Source organism: Eriocheir sinensis, chromosome 24 (assembly GCF_024679095.1).
Source record: "Eriocheir sinensis breed Jianghai 21 chromosome 24, ASM2467909v1, whole genome shotgun sequence".
Classification (NCBI taxonomy): domain Eukaryota; kingdom Metazoa; phylum Arthropoda; class Malacostraca; order Decapoda; family Varunidae; genus Eriocheir; species Eriocheir sinensis.
Genome location: NC_066532.1, coordinates 10,089,422 through 10,113,598, shown reverse-complemented (window position 1 = coordinate 10,113,598; position 24,177 = coordinate 10,089,422). Strand labels below are relative to the sequence as shown.

The following is a 24,177-nucleotide window of genomic DNA, read 5'->3' as shown; positions in this document are numbered from 1 at the left end:
TCCCCAGCGTGGTCCTCATCCTGGTCTCGTACACGGGCATGTTCTGCAGCATCAGACGCACCAGAGCCAACACGCCGCTCTCGCTCGGGGATCGCGAGTTCGCGATGCGCTTCTTCTTCATTGTCTTCACCGACTGTCTCTGCTGGACGCCCATCATCGTCCTGCGCATCATGGCTCTCGCGGAGGTGGACATTAAACGTGGGTGTTATCATGCTTGTATATCTGTGTGTGTGTATGTGTGTGTGTGTGTGTGTGTGTGTGTGTGTGTGCGGATTTGTTAATAAAGGTATATTTAAGTATTAAACCATTCTCACTACTAATTATCCCAATTCCATTTCTACTAAGGCTACCACCTGCACTTCCACCACCACCACTGTCACTACAGTCAACACACTTCCTCGCCCCTCCTCCTTGCCTCCTTTCTTACCTGTCTCTTCATCTTTATCTCTCACTCTCCCCTCCTAATCTTTACATTTTTAAATATTGATGAGTTTTACACAATCGCCATTACTATCATCACTATAAACATTTCATCAGTTTTACCACCATAACTAACACATGACGCCACTTCCGTTACCACGACTCCTCGTCATCGCCGCCACCACACTCAACTCCCTCCACCATCTCAACCACCACCAATTCCTCAGTCTTCTCCACGCCATCCTCACCACCATTCACCAACACGACTCACCACCACCACTACCATCACCTATATTTTAACCCTCACCGATATCTTACCTTACCAACACCACCAACATTCACCAAACCCTATCTTCACCACAATCACTCATTACCACCAGCACCATCACTGCCACCACCACCACCACCACCACTAACACTAATACTAAAACCACCACCTCCACTACCACCACTTCCACCACCACTCACCACCACCACCACCACCACTACCACCACTCACTACCACCACCGCTCTCACCCATAGCCGAGCTCTACGCCTACGTGGTGGTTGTGTTGCTGCCCATCAACTCCGCCCTCAACCCCTTCCTCTACACCTTCACCACCACCAAGTTCAGGTCGCAGATACGCAGGTTCCTCACAGGCCACGGCATGTGTCTGTGTGTGTGGGTGCCGCGCCAGGACACGGGTGAGTACACACGGGTGCACATGGGTACACAGGTACACATGGGTACACAGGTGCACACGGGTACACAGTGCTACGTCTCCAGTGACGTAACACTGGTGTGGTCAGGGGTCTTGGGAAACTTACCAAAAAAGAAAAAAAAAAGCCAGAAACAAAAACTCGGTTGGTTAGGCCTCAAAACACCAGGTTCTTTTCCCCTTAACCGAACAACAACAAAAGGAAAATTAATAATTTAAAACAAAGGAAATGGTTAAACGAAAACGCAAAAGTACAAAAGAACAATATATATACAAAAAGTTAATATTTATATTATTTACAAAAGAAAAGTAAAACCCAAGATTGCCTTAGCAAAACAAGCACTCCTTCAAAACATTAAACGGGTAACACACAAGCACTAAAACCACAAACGATACTGAAAACACGTGGGCTGGGAGGCACCACGTATCACAGGGCAAAAGCGTGATGAACACGAAAAACACTTGAAAATGGCACACGAAAACACACACACAAAATAAATAAAAAAACTTACCCTAAAACACTAACAACCCTTCCTCCTTCCATATAAAAAAGTAAAATGAACACGCACGTTGACGGCGTGAAACGGCTTGCTGAAAGGCACGAAGAAAGTGGAGAGGAGGAAGGCCAGGGCCTATCTCGCTCGACTGTCGACGAAATGGGAAAGACCGCGCCTCTGACCCGGGTCAGTGCTTAAATGGGCTGTCCGCCGCCCCCGTCGCCCCGCGAGCGGGTGCCAGACGTCGCCGGCGGTGCAGGACAAAACTCCCCGACAACAACTCAAAATACAGTTTCAATACAATAAATAAACATCTTAACCTAAACATAAAAAGAAAATATACATAATGTCATGATTTTAAATGATGGGCAGGAAATAAATAAAAGGAAGAGCACCCCGCGGTAACAACGACCTAGCTTGGGTAGCCGCGCGGGGTGGTTGCTATGGCCCAGAACAAGGAGCCGCGGGTGGAAATTTCCAGAAACCCCCGGCGTTACTAGGCCGCTCCTCCAAACCGGAAATATCCAGTTCATGCTGGGTCGGCGTGGGTGGAAATACCACAGAACAAAGGGTCACACAACAGGCCAAGTGAGTGACCCCACCGTGTCGGTAAAGAGAATAAAAAAATGAAGGGCGGGGGAAGCGCGGCCGTAACAACAGGTACTCACAGAAAGGCAGGTTCCTCATAGGCCGCGGTGTGTGTGTGTGTGTGTGTGTGTGTGTGTGTGTGTGTGTGTGTGTGCCACGCCACTACACGGGTGAGTACACACATGGTTACATGGGTACACAGGTACGCACACAGAAAGACAGGTACACATGGGTACACAGGTACACACAAAAAGCTTGGTTCCTAACAGGGCTCGGCGTGTGTGGATGCCGCGCCAGGAAACAGGTGGGTAAATACAGGCGCACATGGGTACACAGGTACACACAGGTACACTGGTACGCACACAGGTACATAGGTACACACAAAAAAATGCCTGGGTTTCCTTACAGGCCGCGGTCTGTGTGTGTGCATGTAGGTGCCGCGCCAGGACACAGGTGGGTAAATACAGGTGCACATGGGTACACGGGTACAATATATGAATTACATCAAATGATTACTTTCATGTGCCACAACTATTCATAGGATGGAAAACAACGATATAGGAAGGAGTGTGGCGTCCGAACTGTCTCCCTCCTGAACTGAACACACACACAAAAAAAAAAAAGTCGAGTGGGCAGCGTGCGGGCGTGATGAGCCCTTGGACCTACTAACGGTTTCAGGGGCCGTGTTCCCCTGTTTTTCGCAAATAAAACTTTAACAAAGCGTCGGACAAGGATGTTATTTTGGCAGTGGATGTTTGAGACCCTGACCTAATGGGCAAAAATATGATTTGGTGTCACATGTGGATAATGAAGCACTTATAAGAGTAAATTTAGGGTAAACTTGGCTAAAAGTTAGAGGCACTGTGAGCGAGTCTTGCCCCGCCAACGACAAAGGTGTTGTTGGGTAGTTGGGTGGGGATGATTGTGTGAGGAAGGAAAGGCTGGGTATGGGGGAGGTTGGTGAACCAACAAGGGATGAAACGAGAAACTACTGTTCGCTTACATACATGCAGCATGTACTACCATTAGTCACATTTTTCCATATAAATGATAAGTAATTTCCTTCGAGTGAAACCGTTTCTCCCCAACTGTTAGTCCATATAAGGAACATCCATATTTACAGTAGATTAAATATTGCTACGGTGTGTGTGTGTGTGTATGTGTGTGTGTGTGTGTGTGTGTGTGTGTGTGTGAAGCAGTAAGACATAATTGCTGGTTGGATGGATGATTATTCATACGTCAGAGCTAAACGTTACATCGACGTCGAGAAAATGAGCGGGGCTGGGCTAGCCTCGCTCACAGTGACTCTAACTTTTAGCCAAGTTTACCCTAAAGTTACTCTTATAAGTGCTTCATTATCCACATGTGACACCAAATCATATTTTTGCCCATTAGGTCGGGGTCTCAAACATCCACTGCCAAAATAACATCCTTGTCCGACGCTTTGTTAAAGTTTTATTTGCGAAAAACAGGGGAACACGGCCCCTGAAACCGATAGTAGATTTGAATCCCACCGAAACGCGCTGATTTTTCAAGCCATCGCCGAGTGGCAGAAGATTACACACATGCTACCCAGACCTTCAATCAACGGTAACTTCAGCGATTTCGTTGAAGTGGAGCACCGGGGGACAGCATGGGCCAAGCAAGAGTCGTATATCACGGCAGCCATTATAAATATTAATTCGCTGCGCCAATAACGGGCTGGGGCCGTCCAAGAGGTCCCTCATGAGAGCATACCGAAGCTACAGAAGCAACTAAAACACACACACACACACACACACACACACACACACACACTCCGCAGTACTACGTAGTGCAATGGTTAGCACACTCGGGTCACCACACCGAGAGATCATGGGTTCGATTCCCGGGCGGTGCGGAGAAGGATAGGCTATCTCTTTACCCCCTCGCCCCTGTCCACCCAGCAGTGAATGGGAGCCGGGTATAAAGCGGGGTCGTGTCCCGCCTCTCGAGGTTGTGGTCTGGCACCTGCCGCGGCCGGAAGCTCAAAAGGCGTTATGCGCCCACGGTCCCCAAACCTTGGCTCACAACAAACGACGAGCGCAGACTCGCAACTCCACTTACAGTGTAAACACACACACACACACACACACACCACCCTTCCCCACTTCCCCCATTACTCATCACATGAAACTCATTGTATTGTATTGTATTTTGTGTATTTCCAGCCTTATGGCTGCCAACAAGTGAATAAATAATTTATTATTATTATTAGTTACACACACACACACACACACACACACACACACACACACACACACACACACCTGTGAAGATTAACACCTTCCCGTCATTTGAAAGAGGCCACTCTTCCCCTCCTCCCGGCACCACGACCCCCACCCCCCCCCCACCCCCAAGCATCATCATCCCAACCTTCCGAGTGTTACGTCAGACCCCTTACCCCATCCCCCTTCATCTTATACATGTTTTCTTTTTGTGAAGTTCCTGTCAAATGTTACTTTAATATGCAAATGTTCAGCCTAACGGCTACCGAACCTAATTAAACCGTTTCATTATTATTATCGTTATTATTATTATTATTATTATTATTATTATTATTATTATTATTATTATTATTATTATCATCATCATCATCATCATCATCATTATTATTATTATTATTATTATTATTATTAGTAGTAGTAGTAGTAGTACACACGCACACACACACACACACACACTTACTATACAGCTTTCCTCCTCCTCCTCCTCCTCCTCTGTTTCTCCATCTTTTGTTCGGTTGGTTTCCCCTCTCCTCCTCTTTCTCTTCCCATCACTTCGCCACCTCCTCATCCTCCTCCTTATCCTCATTATCATCATCCTCATCCTCCTCCTCCTAGCAAACGATATGACACTTATAATCAGTAAACAAAGCAATATATATTCAATGTGAAGACATTTGAGTGTCCTGCTATTTTTTTTTTTTTTTACAACAAAGGAGGCAGCTCAAGGGCACACAAAAAAGAAAACAATAATAAAAAAAAAGCCCGCTACTCGCTGCTCCTAAAAAAGAAACAAAAGAGGTGGCCGAAAGCAAGATCAAATACGGGAGGAGAGATGTCCTGATACCCTCCTCTTGAAAGAGTTCAAGTCGTAGGCAGGAGGAAATACAGATGAGGGAAGATTGTTCCAGAGTTTACCAGCGTGAAGGAAGAAAGAGTGAAGATGCTGGTTAACTCTTGCATAAGGGGTTTGGACAGTATAGGGATGAGCATGAGTAGAAAGTCGAGTGCAGCGGGGCCGCGGGAGGGGGGGAGGCATGCAGTTAGCAAGTTCAGAAGAGCAGTCAGCGTGGAAATATCGATAGAAGATAGAAAGAGAGGCAACATTGCGGCGGAATTTAAGAGGTAGAAGACTATCAGTATGAGGAGGAGAGCTGATGAGACGAAGAGCCTTAGCTTCCACTCTGTCCAGAAGAGCTGTGTGAGTGGAGCCCCCCCACACATGAGATGCATACTACATACGAGGGCGGACAAGGCCCTTGTATATGGACAGCAACTGTGCAGGGGAGAAGAACTGGCGGAGACGGTACAGAACGCCCAGCCTCGAGGAAGCTGATTTAGTAAGAGATGAGATAAGAAGTTTCCAGTTGAGATTTTGAGTTAAGTATAGACTGAAGATGTTTAGTGTTGTTGTTGTATTATATTATGTCATTCTGTTCACTTCTTATGCATGTGTTAATTTTTATGACTGACTTGGTCTTTCCTTTCAGTTCCCTGCCTTTCTTTCTGTCTGTTAGCTTGACTGCTTCCTCTTTCGTTAACTTCCCTATCCTCCTTTGATCAGCCTCCCTCTTCTCCCGTCTCCCTCCCTGCCTTCCTATCCTGACCATCTTCCCGCCTCCCTCTCTTTTGCTAAACATCAATCTCTACTCTCACCATCACTCCCCTTTCTTTTCCTTTGCTCACAATCACAGTAGCATGCCTCCTTACATCTCACACACTCCACCTCCCATACACTCCCTCCTCTCTCCTCCACCCTCTAATCACCTCATCTCCTCCATCCACAGACTCGGAGACCACCCGGACCTCGTTCTTCCGGAGCGCCACACTCAAGCTCACCAATGGCCGCGACCTTCTGCCGGCCCTCAACGGTACCGCCCCGACCCACACCGTCGACGAGACCACCGTGGCGGAGGTCTCACGGGTATCGCTTGGCCGGGACGAGGTAGTCAAGATGGAGACCAAACTGTGAGGTTGCGGTGCTGTTGCCAGGGACGATGTGGTCAAGGTCGAGTTCAAGCTGTGAGGTGGATGTGGTGGTGTGTGGTGTCGTGGTGTTGTAGAGATTAAATTATAAAGTGCTGCGTGTTGATGAGTAGTGTGGCAGTGCGGTGGTGTTGATGGTATGATAGACTCGTGCCAGCTTGTTTACAATACACCACAGGCGTGCCTAGATGTTGTGGTCCATCCATAATCTTTGTTGAGCCTATATCCGTCATTTTCATGAGGCACGTCAGCTGTGCTACCCCCCCCCCTCCAACCCCCCCCCCTCCAACCCCCCCCCCCCCAGTTGAGACAACAGTCCCCTGAAACGTCCTGTACTGGGGTAGCACGGGGGAAGCTGTCACCGAATTTGCTCGTGGTCTGCTGTGAGCGCTTGCACCAAAAACCTTGGAAAAGCGGTAACCTCTGGAAAGACCGCTTCTTCGGAATACCATATCCGTTCGCTGACCACGAGGCTTATCTGTGTTTATGAGTTTGTCTTCCGAGTCCACTCCTCACACCCCTCGAAGAGATAGGGAGGAAGCTGTTTCATCTGCAGCTGAAGAGTTAGTGGAAGGGGACGAGGAGGACCAAGAGTGGACCCCGATCGTTCCGGCCATGACTCTGGTCTCCCCCAAGGAGTCGCCCCATGCCGTGGTGCTGATCAAGGCCCACGCCTTCTCCATCACACAGCAGCATCAGCAGCAGTAGCAGCATTTTCTACAGCAGCAGGACCATCAGCATCAGGTCCAGCGGTGCGGTAATGTTGATTAACGTTGTGCTCACTCTTCTGGTTTGTAGTCGATTTTTGTTTCTGATGTTTTTTCCCATCTTTTTTTTCACATGTTTATTCCTTCCTCCTTTTTTTTTTTTTTTTTTTTGGCGTCTGTACATCTTCCTTTCTTTCTCCTATTTTATTTATTTTTCTTGTCTAGAGACGTCCTCCGTGGTCCGGTAGTCAGCGTGCCTGGCTACCACTCCGCGGGCACTGGTTCGAATCCCGGCCCAGGCAGTCGGCGTGCAGCTCACCCATCTGTTCATCCTCACTTTCGGGCTGGTCGATAAATGGGTACCTAGGGAAAAAAAAACTGTGGCAATCCCGTATTTCACATTGGCCTGTGTCCCGGGGTAAATGGTTGTTACCACAGGCTCAAAGGGCCAACGGATCGGAGATGAGCACCGCAGCCACGCTCAGCTATAGCGCATGCACACACCCTTACCTTATCTTTTAGAGACATCCTCTAGAATATATATTTAGTTACCAGAAACTCATTTTATGCATTTGCTGCAATTTGAGTCTGTTCACAACAATCTGTTCGTCTTTCTTTTTCATTTCTTCTTCTTCTTCTTCTTATTATTATTATTATTATTATTATTATTATTTTTATTATTATCATTATTATTATTATTATTATTATTACTATTATTATTATTATTATTATTATTATTATTATCATTATTATTCTCTTTCTTTTCAGCGTAGATCCACTATTGTTTTTTGCTCGTCGTGAACTTACCAGGACCTCTACTTATCAGTGTAGGCGCGGTTGATATATGCGCGGCAGTTGGAACGTATATAAGAAACGCCCTTAATAAAATGCCCCTGCCATTGCATTAATTCTAGGGAGATCTCGGAACACTTTTACTAGGCAACTCAGTGACGTCTTGCCTTCAGTCTCCGTTCCCGTAGATGGCTCCGTGTGTCTCGTGCCTTGGCGAGGATAATTATGTTTGCCGCTCTGTGGTTCTTTCTCCCGCCATTTTTTTTTCGAAGCACGCTATACATTCAACCCCTCCACTGCTAACCATGCCGAAGAAAAAGCAACTCACAAAGGCTCAGATAGAGGTCATACATGCTCTCTACAAGGAGGGAAAGTCTAATCTGTGCGTTGCCGAGAACACAGGAATTTCAGTTAGTACAGCCCAGCTATGGACTAAGAAAATACATGACGCAGGATCTGGTCCTCTCCCGACCCATAAGAAAAGGCCTGGGAAGAAAAGGCTGCTTTCCAAGAGGACCCTGAATGCCATCATAAGGCAAGTGGAGTGCAGCCCGACCCTTACAGCACAAAGTGCTCAAGTACTGCAGATTCCGTGTTGTTCCCAAACCTTGGGTAACAAAGCGCCATAGGCAAATGAGGATCAGTTTCCCTCGTCAGTACCGACATTGGACTTTGGAGCAGTAGAGGAAGTACTTTGGAGTGACTAGATTACTTTTACTGTATGTGATGTTGCCAGGAATTACGTGTACCGTAAACGTGGTCACGACCCTCTTTAAGCCACGGTACACACTCCACACCATTAACCACCCCGATTCAGTTTTGGTTTGGGGTTACTTCTCCTACCACGGCCTGGGGCACTTAGTCTTCCTCCCAAAGAACCTGAAAATGAATCAGCACAACTACCTAGACCTGCTGATAGACCACCTTGACCCGTCGATGGAGGCGTGCCGGACACATTTTTTTTATGCAGGATGGGACATCCTGTCACAGAGTCAAACTAGTGACTGATGCACTTGATTTTGGGAGTATTCGCTACTTCAACCCCTGGCCTGGCAACTACCTGATATCAACCCTATAGAAAACCTTTGGGGAAAGATCAAGTCCGGGTTGCAGAACTACGATGTCCCCTCGGTACTGAAGCTCAAGGACACCATCTAGCAACTGTGGGACTCCATGCCTCAAACTTACCTTCAAACTCTAGCAGACTCTCTTCCAAAGTGTCTGAAGCTTGTTAGAAATGCCAAAGGATATCCAATAAAGTACTAAAAAGTAAAAAAATAAAAGTTTTCTTTGTTCCTTGAGCCTTCTTTTGTAACGAGTTTAGTTCAAGGCAGGTAAAAACCTTACCGCACATATATCAACCGCGCCTACTGTATATAACGCTAAACTCACTTCTGCGGTAACACTTTTTTATTCGATTTTAATGTGATAATCAACAACCTGATGACCGTATCCGTCACAAAAAAAGTAGGATGGTTGTATTTGCCTCCGATGAAGTGAATTGTCCCTACCTCGAAAGAGAAAGGGGACCGCCAGCACTGCATTAACTGTTGTGGTATTACGCTGCTCAGTGTGCCAGGCAAGGTGCTTCCCCATCTATTGCTGATGCGGATTTGCAACCAGCTGCTAAAGCTGGAGAGACCTGAGCTGTCCGTGTTCACGCTTGGTAAGTCGAGAACTGGCACTATGGGGTCTCTTGCGGCTCCGTGGAATTCCTGCATAGACCATTGGTCTATTGACTGGTCTGTACTCTGGACTGAGAGTGTTGTGAAGTGTGTGTGGGTGGGGGTGGGGGGGGGGGGACATGTCCAGCTGCGATCCCCCCCTTTCCCAACCTTGGGGTCGCGACCCCAAGTGGGTTCGCCAAGCTTTTTTCCTTGGGTCGCCAAGACCTCAAAATATCAAACATGGTGTTATCATATTATGAGAACACATATACACCTAAACTAGTTGGGTCGCGGTCATATCTGGAGGTCAATGATTGGGGTCGCCTGACAAAAAAAGGTTGAGAATCACTGGCTGGGATAGCAGCTATCCCATATGAAAGCGGGAAGGAGGAAGGTCTGTGTTCTTTCCTCATCACTTTTCAACACGTACTGACTGATTATTAGGTATAATTGTGGAGCATCTGTTGGCAATAATCCTTGCGGAATCACAGAAGTTTCTGGAGATGACGCTGGTAGCACGGTATTACAAAGCGAATCTCTTGGAACTCCAGGTCACTTGGGCCAAGACCAAGGTACAGGCTTACTAGATACAACAGTACAGTCTATTCATGGGTTTGGCGAAGACAGTGATATCTTAGAAAATTTCACATACGTTGGCAGCGTTGATCAAGACAACGGCGGGTCTCATCAAAAAGTCTTATGGCTGACTGGCTTCTCCCACGATGGTATTGACTCGCTCAGCACGAGTGTGTGAAGTTATTGATACCTCTGTCGTAAGACAATAATCCGGATATTCAAATCGCTTGGACTCCCTGTCTCTCTCTTTGGCTGTAAGACATGGACACTGAATAGTAATTTGAAGAGGCGGATTGATGGTTTGGTAATCCGGATCTTCAAGTTGTTTGTGCCCCCTGTCTTATTCCATGGGACTGAAAAATGGACATTAAATAGTGACCTGAAGTGGCGGGGGCAAGCCTCTCCCGGTAACGTATATATGGGAAGCGAGGAGGGTGCTGAAGCCCTCCAAAGGCCCTTCCCATGTCCTCACTATCCGTTTCCTTATTGTCTCATCAACACCAGAGAGTAGTTCAGCACAGATCCTCTCTCTTTCCACACCACACTACATTCACACAACATACACACCTTTTCTCAAAAAAAAAAAAAAAGGCACAATTATGCTCTGCCTCGGAGTCCCCTCCTGAGGGGGCCCACAGATTCATCCAGGGAGGACTCCCCTTTTGGCTGCCGACTTGAGAGGTGTCTTGTTAACTCATCGAAAATTTTTCTTATCAATTTCTGCAACATTCGTGGTCTCCGCTCTAATTTTAATTATGTGGAACACCATATCTCCTCCTTTAAACCTCACCTTCTCTTCCTCATCGAAACACAGGTTTCTGAGGCTACTGACAGCAATCTCTACTCTGTTCCTTCCTACTATCTCTATCCTAAATTTCTCTCCAAAGCTGGATGTTGCGCCTACGTTCGCAACGACATCACTTGCTATCGTGCCCACGACCTTGACTCTTCAGAATTTTCCACCATCTGGCTAAGACTTCATATTCATTATATTACTAAATAAATATGTGCTATTTATCTCTCACCTAACTCTACTAACTATGTAAGATTCTTTGACTACTTGAACTTTAAGGTGGAGCACATCTTGTCCCACTCTCCCTTCGCTGAAATCTCCATCCTAGGAGATTTCAATGTTCAGCACCAGCTTTGGATTTCATCCTCTTTCAATGACCAGCCTGATGAACAAGCCTACAACTTTGCTCTCCTCAACGATCTAGAGCAGTTGGTTCTGCACCCTACACGTATTCCCGACCGTCTTGGAGACCGGCCCAACACACTAGACCTCTTCCTAAGCTCTAACCCTTCTGCTTACTATCTTAAACTGTTCTCTTCGTTTGGCTTCTACGATCACACCCGTATTTCTGTATCCTGTCCTATCGCTCCTGTACATCCTCGGGACCCACCGAGGAGGCGATGCTTCTGGGATTTTGCTTCAGCTCTGTGGGACGACCTGAGGATGTACTTTTCCGATTTCCCGTGGAATGACTATTGCTTCCAGGAGAGAGACCCCTCTCTGGAATGGAGGCACACATTCCAAGTACTTTCTCTACTCCTCATGCTAAAAAGCTTTGGTTTAATCGCGCTTGTTCCCGTACTATCAGAGACAGAGAGGCAGCTCACAAAAGGTACCAGAACCTTCGTCCTCCTGCTAACCATGATCTTTACATGTCTGCCTGGAATCGTGCCAAATCTATTCTTCTACTTCCCAAAGCATCTTTCATTAATAGAAAATGTCAAAACCTTGCTTTTTCTAATTCTTCCCGTGACTTTTGGCACCTAGCCAAAAACATCTCCAATTTCACTTTTTCATCTTTCTCTCCTCTCCTTAACCCTGACGGCTGAACTCTTCTCTCAAACTATCTGTAACAACTCCATTCTGGACGATTCTGGGCATATTCCTCCTATTCATCCCCCCCTCTGACTCCTTTCTGCCTGTTATTAAGTTTCTTAGGAACGATGTCTTCTATTATCTCTCTGGCCTCAATTCTCAGAAGGCTTATGGACCTGATGGAGAGCCTCCTATTGTTTTTAAAAACTGTGCTTCCGTGCTGACACCCTGCCTGGTCAAACTCTTTCGTATCTGCCTATCAACATCTACCTTTCCTTCCTGCTGGAAGTAATCCTTCATAGAGCCTGTGCCTAAGAAGGGTGACCGTTCCAATCCCTCAAACTACCGCCCTATAGCTTTACTTTCCTGTCTATCTAAAGCTTATGAATCAATCCGTAACCGGATGATTCAAAAGCATCTTTCCACATCTGACCTTCTATCTGATCGCCAGTATGGGTTCCGCAAGGGGCGTTTTACTGGCGATTTTCTGACTCCTGGTCATCCTCTTTTAGCCGTTTAGTGAAACTTTCTCAGTTGCGCTAGACATATCGAGAGCCCACAGAGTTCGTGGCTTGAGCACGTCGATAGACCCTGCCATAAGATACTTGGGATCGAAAGGGGAGCTGCATGAAAACCTTCCCGAAGAAACCTCCGGGTCTGACATCATAGGGTGGCCAGGTTGAGGCATTTCCCGGTGTATGCCCCCTTTGATTGATTGAAGTGACATTGAGGAGGGGCTACATCTTTCTGAGCTGACCTAACTTCTACATGAAAGTTGGTGTGTGCTTGAAAACTTTTGAAGGGGATGCCAGTGCTGACGAAGTTACAGTTAGTGGGAGAGTTGCAGCAGCATGGAGAAAATGGAAATAAATATTTGGGTTGCTGACGAAAAGATTTTTTTTTTTACGTTTCGACCTATGGCGCCGGTAGACTTTGTTAGTGGGGCCTGATGGTCGGCCCTTGCCTGTTATGGCGCAGGCAAGTGTTTATAGTGGCGCCATCTTCCTTGGCTCATGCTACCCCACGGAGTTTACCTTTGAGAATATCTTTATAGAGATAATCTAGACTCCGGGATCACAGGTGGTCTTCAGGACAGCATGTGGGTAGTCTTAGGCAATTTGGCGGTGACGGAAAAAAATCCCATGTGGCGGTGGGCAAGACTCGAACCCGCGTCCTCCTGGACAGGGCGCCGTCAGCTAACCATTCAGCAACCGCCTGTGTGTGGTATGGAGCGGATTGTGGGCTCTGACAAAGAAGCAGCAGGATGTACTGATGGAATGAGACAGAAGGATGTTGGTATATGGCTGGTACCACCTGGAGGGATGGCGCAGGCCGTGCATCTGTGATAAGATGAGGAGTCAATGATGAGCTACATTCAGGATCAGGAGACTAAAATTGTGTGAACATGTGAAGAGAAGAGTGTCAGGCATCGAGGTGCCTTGCCATAGACCACTAGGAAGATTAAAGAAGACCTGGAGGAAATGTGTGGAGCAGGATCTGTAACCGCTCTGGATGTTAATAAGGAGAGACCGTTCTTGATAGACAGTTGAAGAATGGTCATCAAATGTCTAATCTCAATAGATGTAAAAATTAAGAAAATGGAAAATATCTGACACATCTCACTTGTATCTCAGTTGATAATGGCATCACCAACTCATCTCGTTTATAATTCGAATGACCTTTGATCTGAATGATCTCTCACAAACACATCTCCATTTCAGAAGGCCTTGGTGAGGTCTGATTGATCTTGACTCAATAATTTATCTCACTCTCAACAGAACTGCCTTTGGTCTGTGTGATCATGCCTTCACCAACTTGTCACCCACTCGCATCTCCAGGGACAGGAAGGGAATAGACTGGGGCCTCTTCCCCACCTGCTTCCTGCATGTAGAGCGAGACGACGGAAAAAAGGCGTGTAAGTGGCACGTCAAGGGGACAGGACAGGAAGGTAGAGAGGAGGAGGTTGGGAGCTAAGGCACAGGAGGCAGAGCAGGGGGTCAGGATGGATAGAAGGAAGAAATAAAATAAGGAAGTTAAGGATGCATAAGTCAGGTCAAAGGGTCAGAAGGAAAGGAAGGGATAATTAAGTTAGGGAGGGAAGGCACGGCGGCCTGGTTAGGAAATCAGAGAGAAAAGAAAAATAAATTGTAGAACAAATTAACTTAAACATGTTGAGTGGCTTTTTTTTTTTTTACAGCTAAGGAGACAGTTCAAGGGCGTAAAGAAAAATATAAAAAAGCCCGCTACTCACTGCTCCTGAGTAGAGATCAAAGGAGTGTCCAAAGAGAGGTCAATTTCGGGAGGAGAGGTGTCCTGATACCCTCCTCTTGAAAGAGTTCAAGTCGTAGGCAGGAGGAAATACAGATGAAGGAAGATTGTTCCAGAATTTATCAGCGTGAGGGATGAAAGAGTGAAGATGCTGGTTGACTCTTGTATAAGGGGTTTGGACAGTATAGGGATGAGCATGAGTAGAAAGACGTGTGCAGCGGGGCCGCGGGAGGGGGGGAGGCATGCAGTTAGCAAGTTCAGAAGAGCAGTCAGCATGAGCATATCGATAGAAGATAGAAAGAGAGGCAACATGGCGGCGGAATTTGAGAGGTAGAAGACTATCAGTATAAGGAGGAGAGTTGATGAGGCGAAGAGCCTTTAACTTCACTCTGTCAAGGAGAGCAGTGTGAGTGGACCCTCCCCACACATGAGAAGCATACTCCATACGAGGGCGGACAAGACTCCTGTAAATGGATAGCAACTGTGCGGGGGATAAGAGCTGGCGGAGACGGTACAGAACACCCAGCCTAGAGGAAGCTGATTTAGTAAGAGATGAGATATGAAGTTTCCAGTTGAGATTTTGAGTTAAGGATAGACCGAGAATGTTTAGTGTTGAAGAAGGTGATAGCTGAGTGTTGTCGAAAAATATGGGACAGTTGTTCGGAAGATTGTGTCGCGTGGATAGGTGGAGAAACTGTGTTTTTTAGACGTTGAAGGACACCAGGTTTTTCTTGCCCCAGTCGGAAACAATAGTAAGGGTTGAGGCTAAGCGTCCTGTTGCCTCCAGCCTTGAATCGATAAGTTCCTGTGGAGTGGGTCTTCTATTAAAAGAAGTTGAGTAATGCAGAGTGGAGTCATCGGCGTAAGAATGGATAGGACAGTTCGTTTTGGAAAGAAGATCAACAATGAACAACAGAAAGAGAGTGGGAGAAAGGACAGAACCCTCTGGGGCACCACTGTTAGTAGGGTTAGGGGAAGAGCAGAGGCCATCCACCACAGCAGAAATAGAACGATCAGAAAGGAAACTGGAGATAAAGGTACAGAGAGAAGGATAGAAACCGTAGGAGGGTAGTTTGGAAAGCAAAGATTTGTGCCAGACCCTATCAAAAGCTTTAGATATGTCCAGCGCAATAGCAAAGGTTTCACCGAAACGGCTAAGAGAGGATGACCAAGAGTCAGTTAGGAAAGCAAGGAGATCACCAGTAGAACGCCCCTTGCGAAACCCATACTGGCGATCAGATAAAAGGTTAGAAGTGGAAAGGTGATTTTGAATCTTCCGGTTTATATAGACAGGAAAGTAATGCTATAGGGCCTTAGTTTGAGGGATTGGAACGGTCACCCTTCTTAGGCAAAGGCTGTACAAAGGCATACTTCCAGCAGGAAGGAAAGGTAGATGTTGATAGCCAGAGACAAAAGAGTTTGACCAGGCAGGGTGTCAGCACGGAAGTACAGTTTTTAAGGACAATAGGAGGTACTCTATCAGGTCCATAAGCCTTCTGAGAGTTGAGGCCAGAGAGGGCATAAAAACATCATTTGGAAGAATTTTAATAACAGGCATAAAGGAGTCAGAGGGCGGATGAGTAGGAGGAATATGCCCAGAATCGTCCAGGGTGGAGTTCTTACAGAAAGTTTGAGCAAAGAGTTCGGCCTTAGAGACAGATGAGACGGCAGTGCTGCCGTCAGGGTTAAGGAGAGGAGAGAAAGATGAAGAAGTGAAATTGGAGGAGATATTTTTGGCTAGGTGCCAGAAGTCACGGGAAGAATTAGAAGAAGCAAGATGTTGACATTTTCTATTGATAAAAGAAGTTTTGGTAAGTCGGAGAATAGATTTGGCACGATTCCGGGCTGAAATGTAAAGGTCAAAGTTAGCGGGTGTTCGAAGGTTCTGGAATGTTTTGTGAGCTGCCTCTCTATCTTTAATAGCACGAGAACAAGCATGATTAAACCAAGGCTTTTTAGCATGAGGAGTAGAGAAAGAACGTGGAATGTATGCCCCCATTCCAGAGACAATCACCTCTGTGATGCGCTGGGCACACACAGAGGGGTCTCTCTCCTGGAAGCAGTAATCATTCCACGGGAAATCGGAAAAGTACATCCTCAGGTCGTCCCACCGAGCTGAAGCAAAATGCCAGAAGCATCGCCTCTTCGGTGGGTCCAGAGGATGTACAGGAGCGATAGGACAGGATACATAAATAAGGTTATGATCGGAGGAGCCCAACGGAGAAAACAGTTTGACAGAGTAAGCAGAAGGATTAGAGGTAAGGAAAAGGTCTAGAATGTTAGGCCTGTCTCCAAGACGGTCGAGAATACGAGTAGGGTGCTGAACCAACTGCTCTAGGTCGTTGAGGAGAGCAAAGTTGTTGGCTTGATCACCAGGCTGGTCAGTGAAAGAGGATGAAAGCCAAAGCTGGTGCTGAACATTGAAATCTCCTAAGATGGAGATTTCAGCGGAAGGGAAAGTGAGTCAAGATGTGCTCCACTTTAGAGTTCAAATGGTCAAAGAATTTTACATAGTTAGTAGAGTTAGGTGAGAGATAAACAGCACATATGTATTTAGCAATAGAATGACAATGAAGTCTTAGCCAGATGGTAGAAAATTCTGAAGAGTCAAGGTCGTGGGCACGAGAGCAAGTGATGTCGTTGCGCACGTAGGCGCAACATCCAACTTTGGATTGAAATTTAGGATAGAGATAGTTGGAGGGAACATAGTAGAGGTTGCTGTCAGTAGCCTCAGAAACCTGTGTTTCGGTGAGGAAGAGAAGGTGAGGTTTAAAGGAGGAGAGGTGGTGTTCCACAGAATGAAAATTAGAATGAAGACCGCGAATGTTGCAGAAATTGATAAGGAGGAGGTTCGAGGAGTTATCAGGGCACCTCTCAAGTCGGCAGCCAAAAGGGGAGTCCTCCCTGGAGGAATTTATGGTCACTCCCCCCTGGCGGGGACTCCGAGGCTCTGTAATTTTTCCCCATTTTGAATTTTGAATTTTGGGAAAAGGTGTGTGTGTATGTTGTGTGAATGTAGTGTGGTGTAAAAAGAGAGAGGAACTGTCTTTAGAGAGCATGCTGAACTGCTCTCTGGTGTTGATGAGACAAAAGGGAAACGGTTAGTGAGGACATGGGAAGGGTCTTTGAAGGGCTTCAGCACCCTCCTCGCTTCCCATATATCCTTACCGGGAACAGCTCACGCCCGTTCGGTAGGTGTCTTCCTACCTACTCCTACAAGGGAACGTTGGCTACGTTGAGGGAAAGTGGGGTGACATCTGGCATTAAGAATTTCAAAAGGGGAAATTCTTCAACATGGAGATTAGGGTATTCTGCAGGACTTGCCTGTAAGCCTTATAACCAAAGCAGTCTTGTTCAGTTCTTTTAGACTCTAATAAGGTCTGGTTCCCCTCATCCAGTACAGGAATGGATACTGCCAGGACTATAACAATTGTCTTGCCCAGAAAGTTGCTCACCCACCCACTGCCTGCATGAATTTACTGCCACCTGCTGAAGTTTTAGACGTGAACTACCTGGGATCACTCTTGGTAAAGAGACTATTGGTTTTATCTCAGCTCTCAGCATTTTTATAGAATGAACAACCAAAGTAAATATGTTGCCTCTCTCCCATGTCAGATGTTCCTCCTCGCTGGACGAAAACGAAAGAAGTCAGCAACCTCAAGCTATCTGATCTCTGCTGACCCTGCTGATTTGTCCAGAGGTGGTGAGTCTTTCTGTGGGAAGTTGAGGTCGAATCTCCTGGGGACGCAGTTCACAATATATGATGGAGGTGAAGGTCGCAAGAAGACGCTGTCCTCATCCACCACCACTGACAAGCAAAGCTTGTGTGCTGTGAACTATGTAACCAGTGGTTGAGCCTGGATTGTGGGTGCTCTGTATTCAGTGGCTGGTTCTTCATCGTCAGCTGAAGCAGCAACTGTATGATAAAAGCCTTTCCCAGTGATTTCATTCTGTGTCTGATGTTAGTTTACTCCATGTCGCTCTGGCACATATTCTCTGACTTAATTTCTCCATCTTGTTCTCTCTCTGCCCTGACTGTTAGATTTTTGGGGTTGCCACACTTACTTTGGTTGTTCATCTGTTAGCTTTTTGGTCCCCCTTTTTCCTACCATGTCACATTTCTATTGTCACCTTCTATTTCCCCAGTCCTTCCTATCCTTCTTTGCTCTCAGTCTCCTTTCTTTTTTGAACAGTCATTCATGACAGCGGGTCTCAAAACTAGTGGAAAATCCTTGCCCTCATATATTAACAATCGCCATTTACCTTCGTCTCATCCCCTTGTGTTAATGAAGCGCACTTGATATTATTTTCCATCGTTAGTAGTTAGCAGCACTCTTTTTTTTATATATTTTATTCCTCTTTATATCAGATAACAATATTCATTTAAGTCCTTTCAAAACAGTCAGACAACTAATGATAAATCACAGGTGTGTTTAGTTCAAAATTTGACTTGAGAATAACTTGTCACAACTGTAAAGCTTATTGAACATAACTTGTGAAGTGTCTTGGAACGAGATGATTGTGTCCAGTTAAGACTTTGAACTCCGCAGCAGCACAGTGTGAGCTATGCCTGTTGTTTATGCCTCGTGGCTGTGCAGGGCTGAGGGAGACAGTTGAAGGCTGTCACATATCCCTGTCCTCCATTCATCCCTCATGAGTGGTGGAGAGGGACATAAGGCGTTTTGAGGGATGGAGGAAAGAGTCAGAGGCAGAGGGAAGGGAAAGAGAAGTGAAGAAAACGAAGGGGTGGAGTGCTAGAAATGAGAATTTGAAAGGATTTAGGCGAGAAGGCGTAGATGTTGTGTTCAAATGATTAAAAGGTGTACGCAAAGGGAAAATAGATTACCAGCTTACAGAGGTTCTGCCGAGGAGTACAAAGGTGCCTCGGTGGCCGGCTACTCACGAGCCCTCAAGAGTATTGTAACGAGACGAGCCGTTTGATAAAGATTGTATTCACCCTCCCATTGGCTGTCTTGTTGTTTTCATGTTATAATACGGATAAATACATAGTAAATGTAACAAATATTAATGAATAAAAATACAAAAAAACTTAGGGACCACGCTTTATTATAAATTTGGTGGCTTTGCCTTCGTCATTTATGTCGTATATTTGTGTATACAAGTTCAAATAAGCACGCACTCAGTGAAACAGTGAAACGAACGGATCGAATCAGTGAAACAAATGTGGTGATATTATTATACATCATCTTGAAAAGGTACTGCTAATGCTACTAGTAAACCAACCACAGTTTATGAAACTAGTACGACCGCTTACTACAATCACTGCTTCCTTATTCTGGTGCATTTTGTTCTTACCTGGTTCACGTCACTGGTTCGACCCGTCACTCGGTCCACTGAAACACTGAGTGGCCTCAAGTCGTCCTACCCGCCAGTCGCCCCACAGCCGGCCTCGTCTCCGCACCACCGCGGCGCCTCCTCGCCCCGTGCTGCTCACCTCTCTGACGCAGGTAAGTCACGCGAGTCACCACTATATAGTCAGGCATGGTCGCCGATCAGTACACATCGCTCCAGTTAGTACTCATGGCAGAGGAAGCATATTGGTTAATCTTAGGGAGCACCACTCCAAACCAATATTCGTTGTAAATTACCACGTGAAAGTATTATTATTATAATGCATTTTCGTATACGTTTTACCTTGGGGAGGGTGTGGGGGTAGCAAGACTAGGTGTGTTGTGCGATGGACTGGAAAGGCTGGGCGAAGTGCGTGGGAGGAGTGACATTATTAGGTGCAGGGTGGTGTGGTGTGTGGGTTGTCAACAAGGTTTGCCTAAGTGATTGTTTACTTTAGTGATCGTTGACATCAATGGTTGTTAATAAGCTAACTACCCATAATGGGACCTCGTCACTGTGTACTCTTGGTGCTAGCACATTCAATTTTAAAGGTGTTCACACAATGGGTATAGACAACACTCAGAAATAATGTTCCACTAATTTATGACCTTTATGTCAAAGAAGTTTCCTCTGTTTAAGGATGTGTCCTTTCGTGACAATGTATCCACGAGGGCATGCTGGAAATAGTATTTTCATGTCCATACAAAAGTAGCTTTTCGCCCTGTCTACCCATACTCTACCTGCCCACAATGCAGTAAGACCCAATGCAGAGCCGTGTGGCGTGTGGATGACGAAACTTAACAACAGGGATGCGTGATATGTGGCAGAGGGGCAAGGCTGAGGGGCAAGTGTCCGATCCATTATCAGTTTTTGGTTACAACTCTTCCCCACCTCCTCCCGTGTCCTTACTTCTGCAACCTATTATTTGAGGTGGAGTAGGCCCATCCCTCGTCACCACTGAAAAGCCACACCGTTGGTGGTTTGGTACAGTGGGCGTCATGACAGAATGGATTCAAATTGATCACTGCATCTCTCCACTGTATTTAAGACCTGGCTTTGGAAAATGTGACATCCAAGTCTCGGGGAGACCATCCCACAGCACCCCCTCCCCACCACACACTGCCCCCCCCTCTCTCTCTCACTCTCTCTCTCTCACTCTCACTCTCACTCTCTCTCTCTCTCTCTCTCTCTCTCTCTCTCTCTCCTCGGATCGAGTTGATATACATATCGTTATATTTTGTTTGTTACTGAAATATTAAAGTGGATTTCCCCCTTCAACCCACACACCCACACCCACACCCACACACACAAACACATTCGCGCGCAGGCGTGCCTGTGTGTGTGTGTGTGTGTGTGTGTGTGTGTGTGTGTGTGTGTGTGTATTTACCTACTTGTATTTACCTAGCCGTGATATTCGAGGAAGGAGCTACGCTCGTACACTCCCGTCTCTGCATTTATTATCTAACTAGGCCTTGAATTCATGAATCGTCTTTGCACAGACCACATCCTTTTCCAGGCCATTCCAGGCCTCCACTATTATTTGTGGAAAGCTGTTGTTCTTAATATCTCTTCTATTGACATCATTTTCTATCTTCCGTGCAAGGCCTCTTGAGTCTCTTGTATTCCATGTTATTAAACCAAACTTTGTTGTTGCCCTCTGAATCCTCTCTAATTTCCTTATGTTTAAATTTGTGCTCAGCGACCATATTGTTGCTGCGTATCCCAACCTTGGGCGTATCAGTCACAATCAGTTTCTTCATCATTACATCATCTAAATATTGAAATGTTACCTTTATGTTCATCTCCAGGTTGAATGTCGCACCTACAATTGTTTGTTTCTCTGGCGAAAAATTATCTGATAGTTACTCCAAGATCCTTTTCCATTGACGTGTTTTAATGCTTTAATTTCCCATTGAATAGTTACCTGAAGTTATCTTTTTACCCCACTACACTGCACTTTCCGGTGTTAAATTCCATTTCCCAAATACGATTCCACTCTCATATCCTGTCCAGGTCATACTGCAGTGTTTGACAATCTTCTGCACTTCCAATCTTAATAACTTGTCATCGTCAGCAAACAAACTTATACTTATTCATTCCCTCCGTCATGTCGTTAAGGTAAATTGTAAACATGACCGGGGTCAGCACCAACCCTTGTGGAACGCCACTGATCACTTTCCTCCACGAGGACCTCGCATCTCTGATCACCGTCCTTATTTCCCTGTTCTCCAAAAATCCTTCATCCACTTCAAAAGTCCTCCCCTCAGTCCTCCGATGTTTTCCATCTTCTACAGGAGTCTCTCATTCAATAAGGTGATACCTTATTGAATGCTTTGCGTAGATAAAAAAAAAAAATCCGTCTGCCCGACTATCCCTTTGCTGTATTATCACAGACAAAAATCTTATAAAGTAATTTGGAGAAAACATATTATAAACGACTAATATTCCGATGCTGCGCCCATTAATGGGGAGGCGGTGGCCGAGTCGTCAGAGTAACGGCCCCGTGTTCAGGAGGACGCGAGTTCAATCCCCGCCCGGTGCCACCAAGCTGGGATTTTTCAGCCGCCGCCGAGTGGCTTAAAACTAACCACATGCTGTCCAGAAGACCACCTATCAACCCGGACTCTAGATTCTAGGATCAAAGATGAGCTCTGGGAGGGCAGCATGAGCCAATGCGCCAAAACGGGCTGGGCCGACCATCAGGACCCACCGGAAAGAAGCCTTGGACCGACCATCAGGACCCACCGGAAAAAAGCCTTGGACCGACCATTAGGATTCACCTGTTTGTGACCGAAAACCATCAGACGAAAACACCTTTTAGTCACAAAATATGACATTCTGCTTATGTCACCATGTCAGCTGTTTGTGTCGTCAGCGCAGGTTTTATGGCTGGGCGGCTTCGGGAAAATAAAGCGGCCTCTCGAAGTCGACAGACCGGCTCGATTATGATTCGCATTTCACCTCCTTTATGAATCCCAGATGCAGTAAGCTTGAATATCCTTTAAAATCTCCCTGGTTCATTTCGACCACATCTCATCAGAGGCGGATATGAAGCTTTAGAGAAAGATCACTCTTGCCAACCGCATGGACAATAATGTGGTGGGACACGTTGTTCCACGAGTTATATTAAATGATCGGACAAGACTTTTGTCGTTGGCAATACTATGACAATCCCTCGCGAGTAAAAACACATTAAATTTGTTGTACAGGATCTTAGTTCTCGAAAGTCAAAATGTTAGTCCGTCAATAGTGTGTGTGTGTGTGTGTGTGTGTGTGTGTGTGAGAGAGACATTCAATTATGAGTAAGTGTCCACCCCAGCAACGTAGGGAGGTGTTCACACCTGGGCATCACCTAGTTGTCCTGCCTTCAGCGACGTAGCGGGCACAATGAAGGTGACCCGACCTCACCGACGAGACGCCTGCATGGAGACTTGCTTGGAAAGACCCCCGGAGTTGGCACTATAAGGTGGGTGAATCCCTCCTTCCCCTTCCCCCACACCAGTATGCTCATATTTATTGACTAATATACAAAGTCTTGCATACTTAGCATACTTTGCATACTGAGTTGAATATCATTGATCTTCCCTGATCTGCAGTGTGTATCATTTCCAGATATTGCCCTGAGCTGGTGTCTGATGTCACAGCAAGTGTAGCTACGACTTCACACAACGTAATATTAACACAACTTATATTGACATTTTGTTCATTTGAACCAAATCAGTGAACATATATTCCAATTATGAATGACCTTTACATTCATGTTACTTGTGCACAACTGTCATTCAGTCCCAAGCTTGTCGATCCAGGCCCGGTGCAAACCTCCAGGGGGCTCTCTGAGTGGGTGACTGGTATATTCTGAGCCTCTCATTGGATCATTGACTACCACATTTATCAGCTGAACTTAACCTCTAAGAGTGGCCATAGCGATGCTCTCCGAGACGAGGAGACCTGCCAATGGAGAATAATGGTGGCCATCTCAAAGGAGTAGATATAGCCATTTCTCGCCGAATGCAGTCTTCTGTTGTTGGAGGTACTTCGGTTGAGGAGCGTGTGATGCTGGTGAAAGTTGAAGTACACCTTGAACTCTATATATTATGCAGTAAAGGTAGTCATCAAGTTGCAACGAGGTTCGGAACCAACAGGCCAGTAATGAGTCAGATTGATTACAAGTCAAAAACTTGTGTTAATGTCCTACCATGCATAGAGCAGCATTCCTGTGCCTCCTGCCCTCCCCTCCTAACCTACCTGTCCCCATGAGCTCACCTTGCCCCAGCCCAACATTTGGTTGACCCCTTAGTCATTCAGTGTTGTGCAACGTTACAAAATTGAGATACAATGTTTAGCCACAATGGTGGCTTTAGCCAAACGCCCCATCAAATCATGGCACAGGGAGTTGTGTTGGCTGGGGGGCAGTGTTTGTAAACAAGGGACATCGCAGTTATGAGTGGCCAGCGTCACCTCAGCTGCATTTTTTTACCTTCTGTGAATGTTTTGTTAAACTATGATGGCTACTTCCATTAAATGGTTGCATATAGGAGCTGTTGCAGGAATTGT

General features: G+C 46.1%; 1 protein-coding gene and 1 long non-coding RNA gene across 2 annotated transcripts in view; both read left to right on the top strand.

Moving 5' to 3' along the window:
- LOC127003109 (relaxin receptor 2-like) overlaps positions 1-6,694 on the top strand; it is a 179,145-nt gene extending 172,451 nt beyond the window's left edge. Inside the window, exons 19-21 of the mRNA XM_050869523.1 lie at positions 8-198; positions 944-1,105; positions 6,235-6,694. Coding sequence (XP_050725480.1) covers positions 8-198; positions 944-1,105; positions 6,235-6,419 — 538 coding nt within the window. The 3' untranslated portion in view covers positions 6,420-6,694. The remainder of the gene's footprint in view (positions 1-7; positions 199-943; positions 1,106-6,234) is intronic.
- A 12,965-nt stretch (positions 6,695-19,659) lies between these two features.
- On the top strand, positions 19,660-23,318 carry LOC127003126 (uncharacterized). Its single transcript, XR_007756978.1, has 3 exons — positions 19,660-19,739; positions 22,943-23,089; positions 23,236-23,318. It is a non-coding gene; the product is annotated as an uncharacterized LOC127003126 (long non-coding RNA).
- Positions 23,319-24,177: the final 859 nt, after the last annotated feature.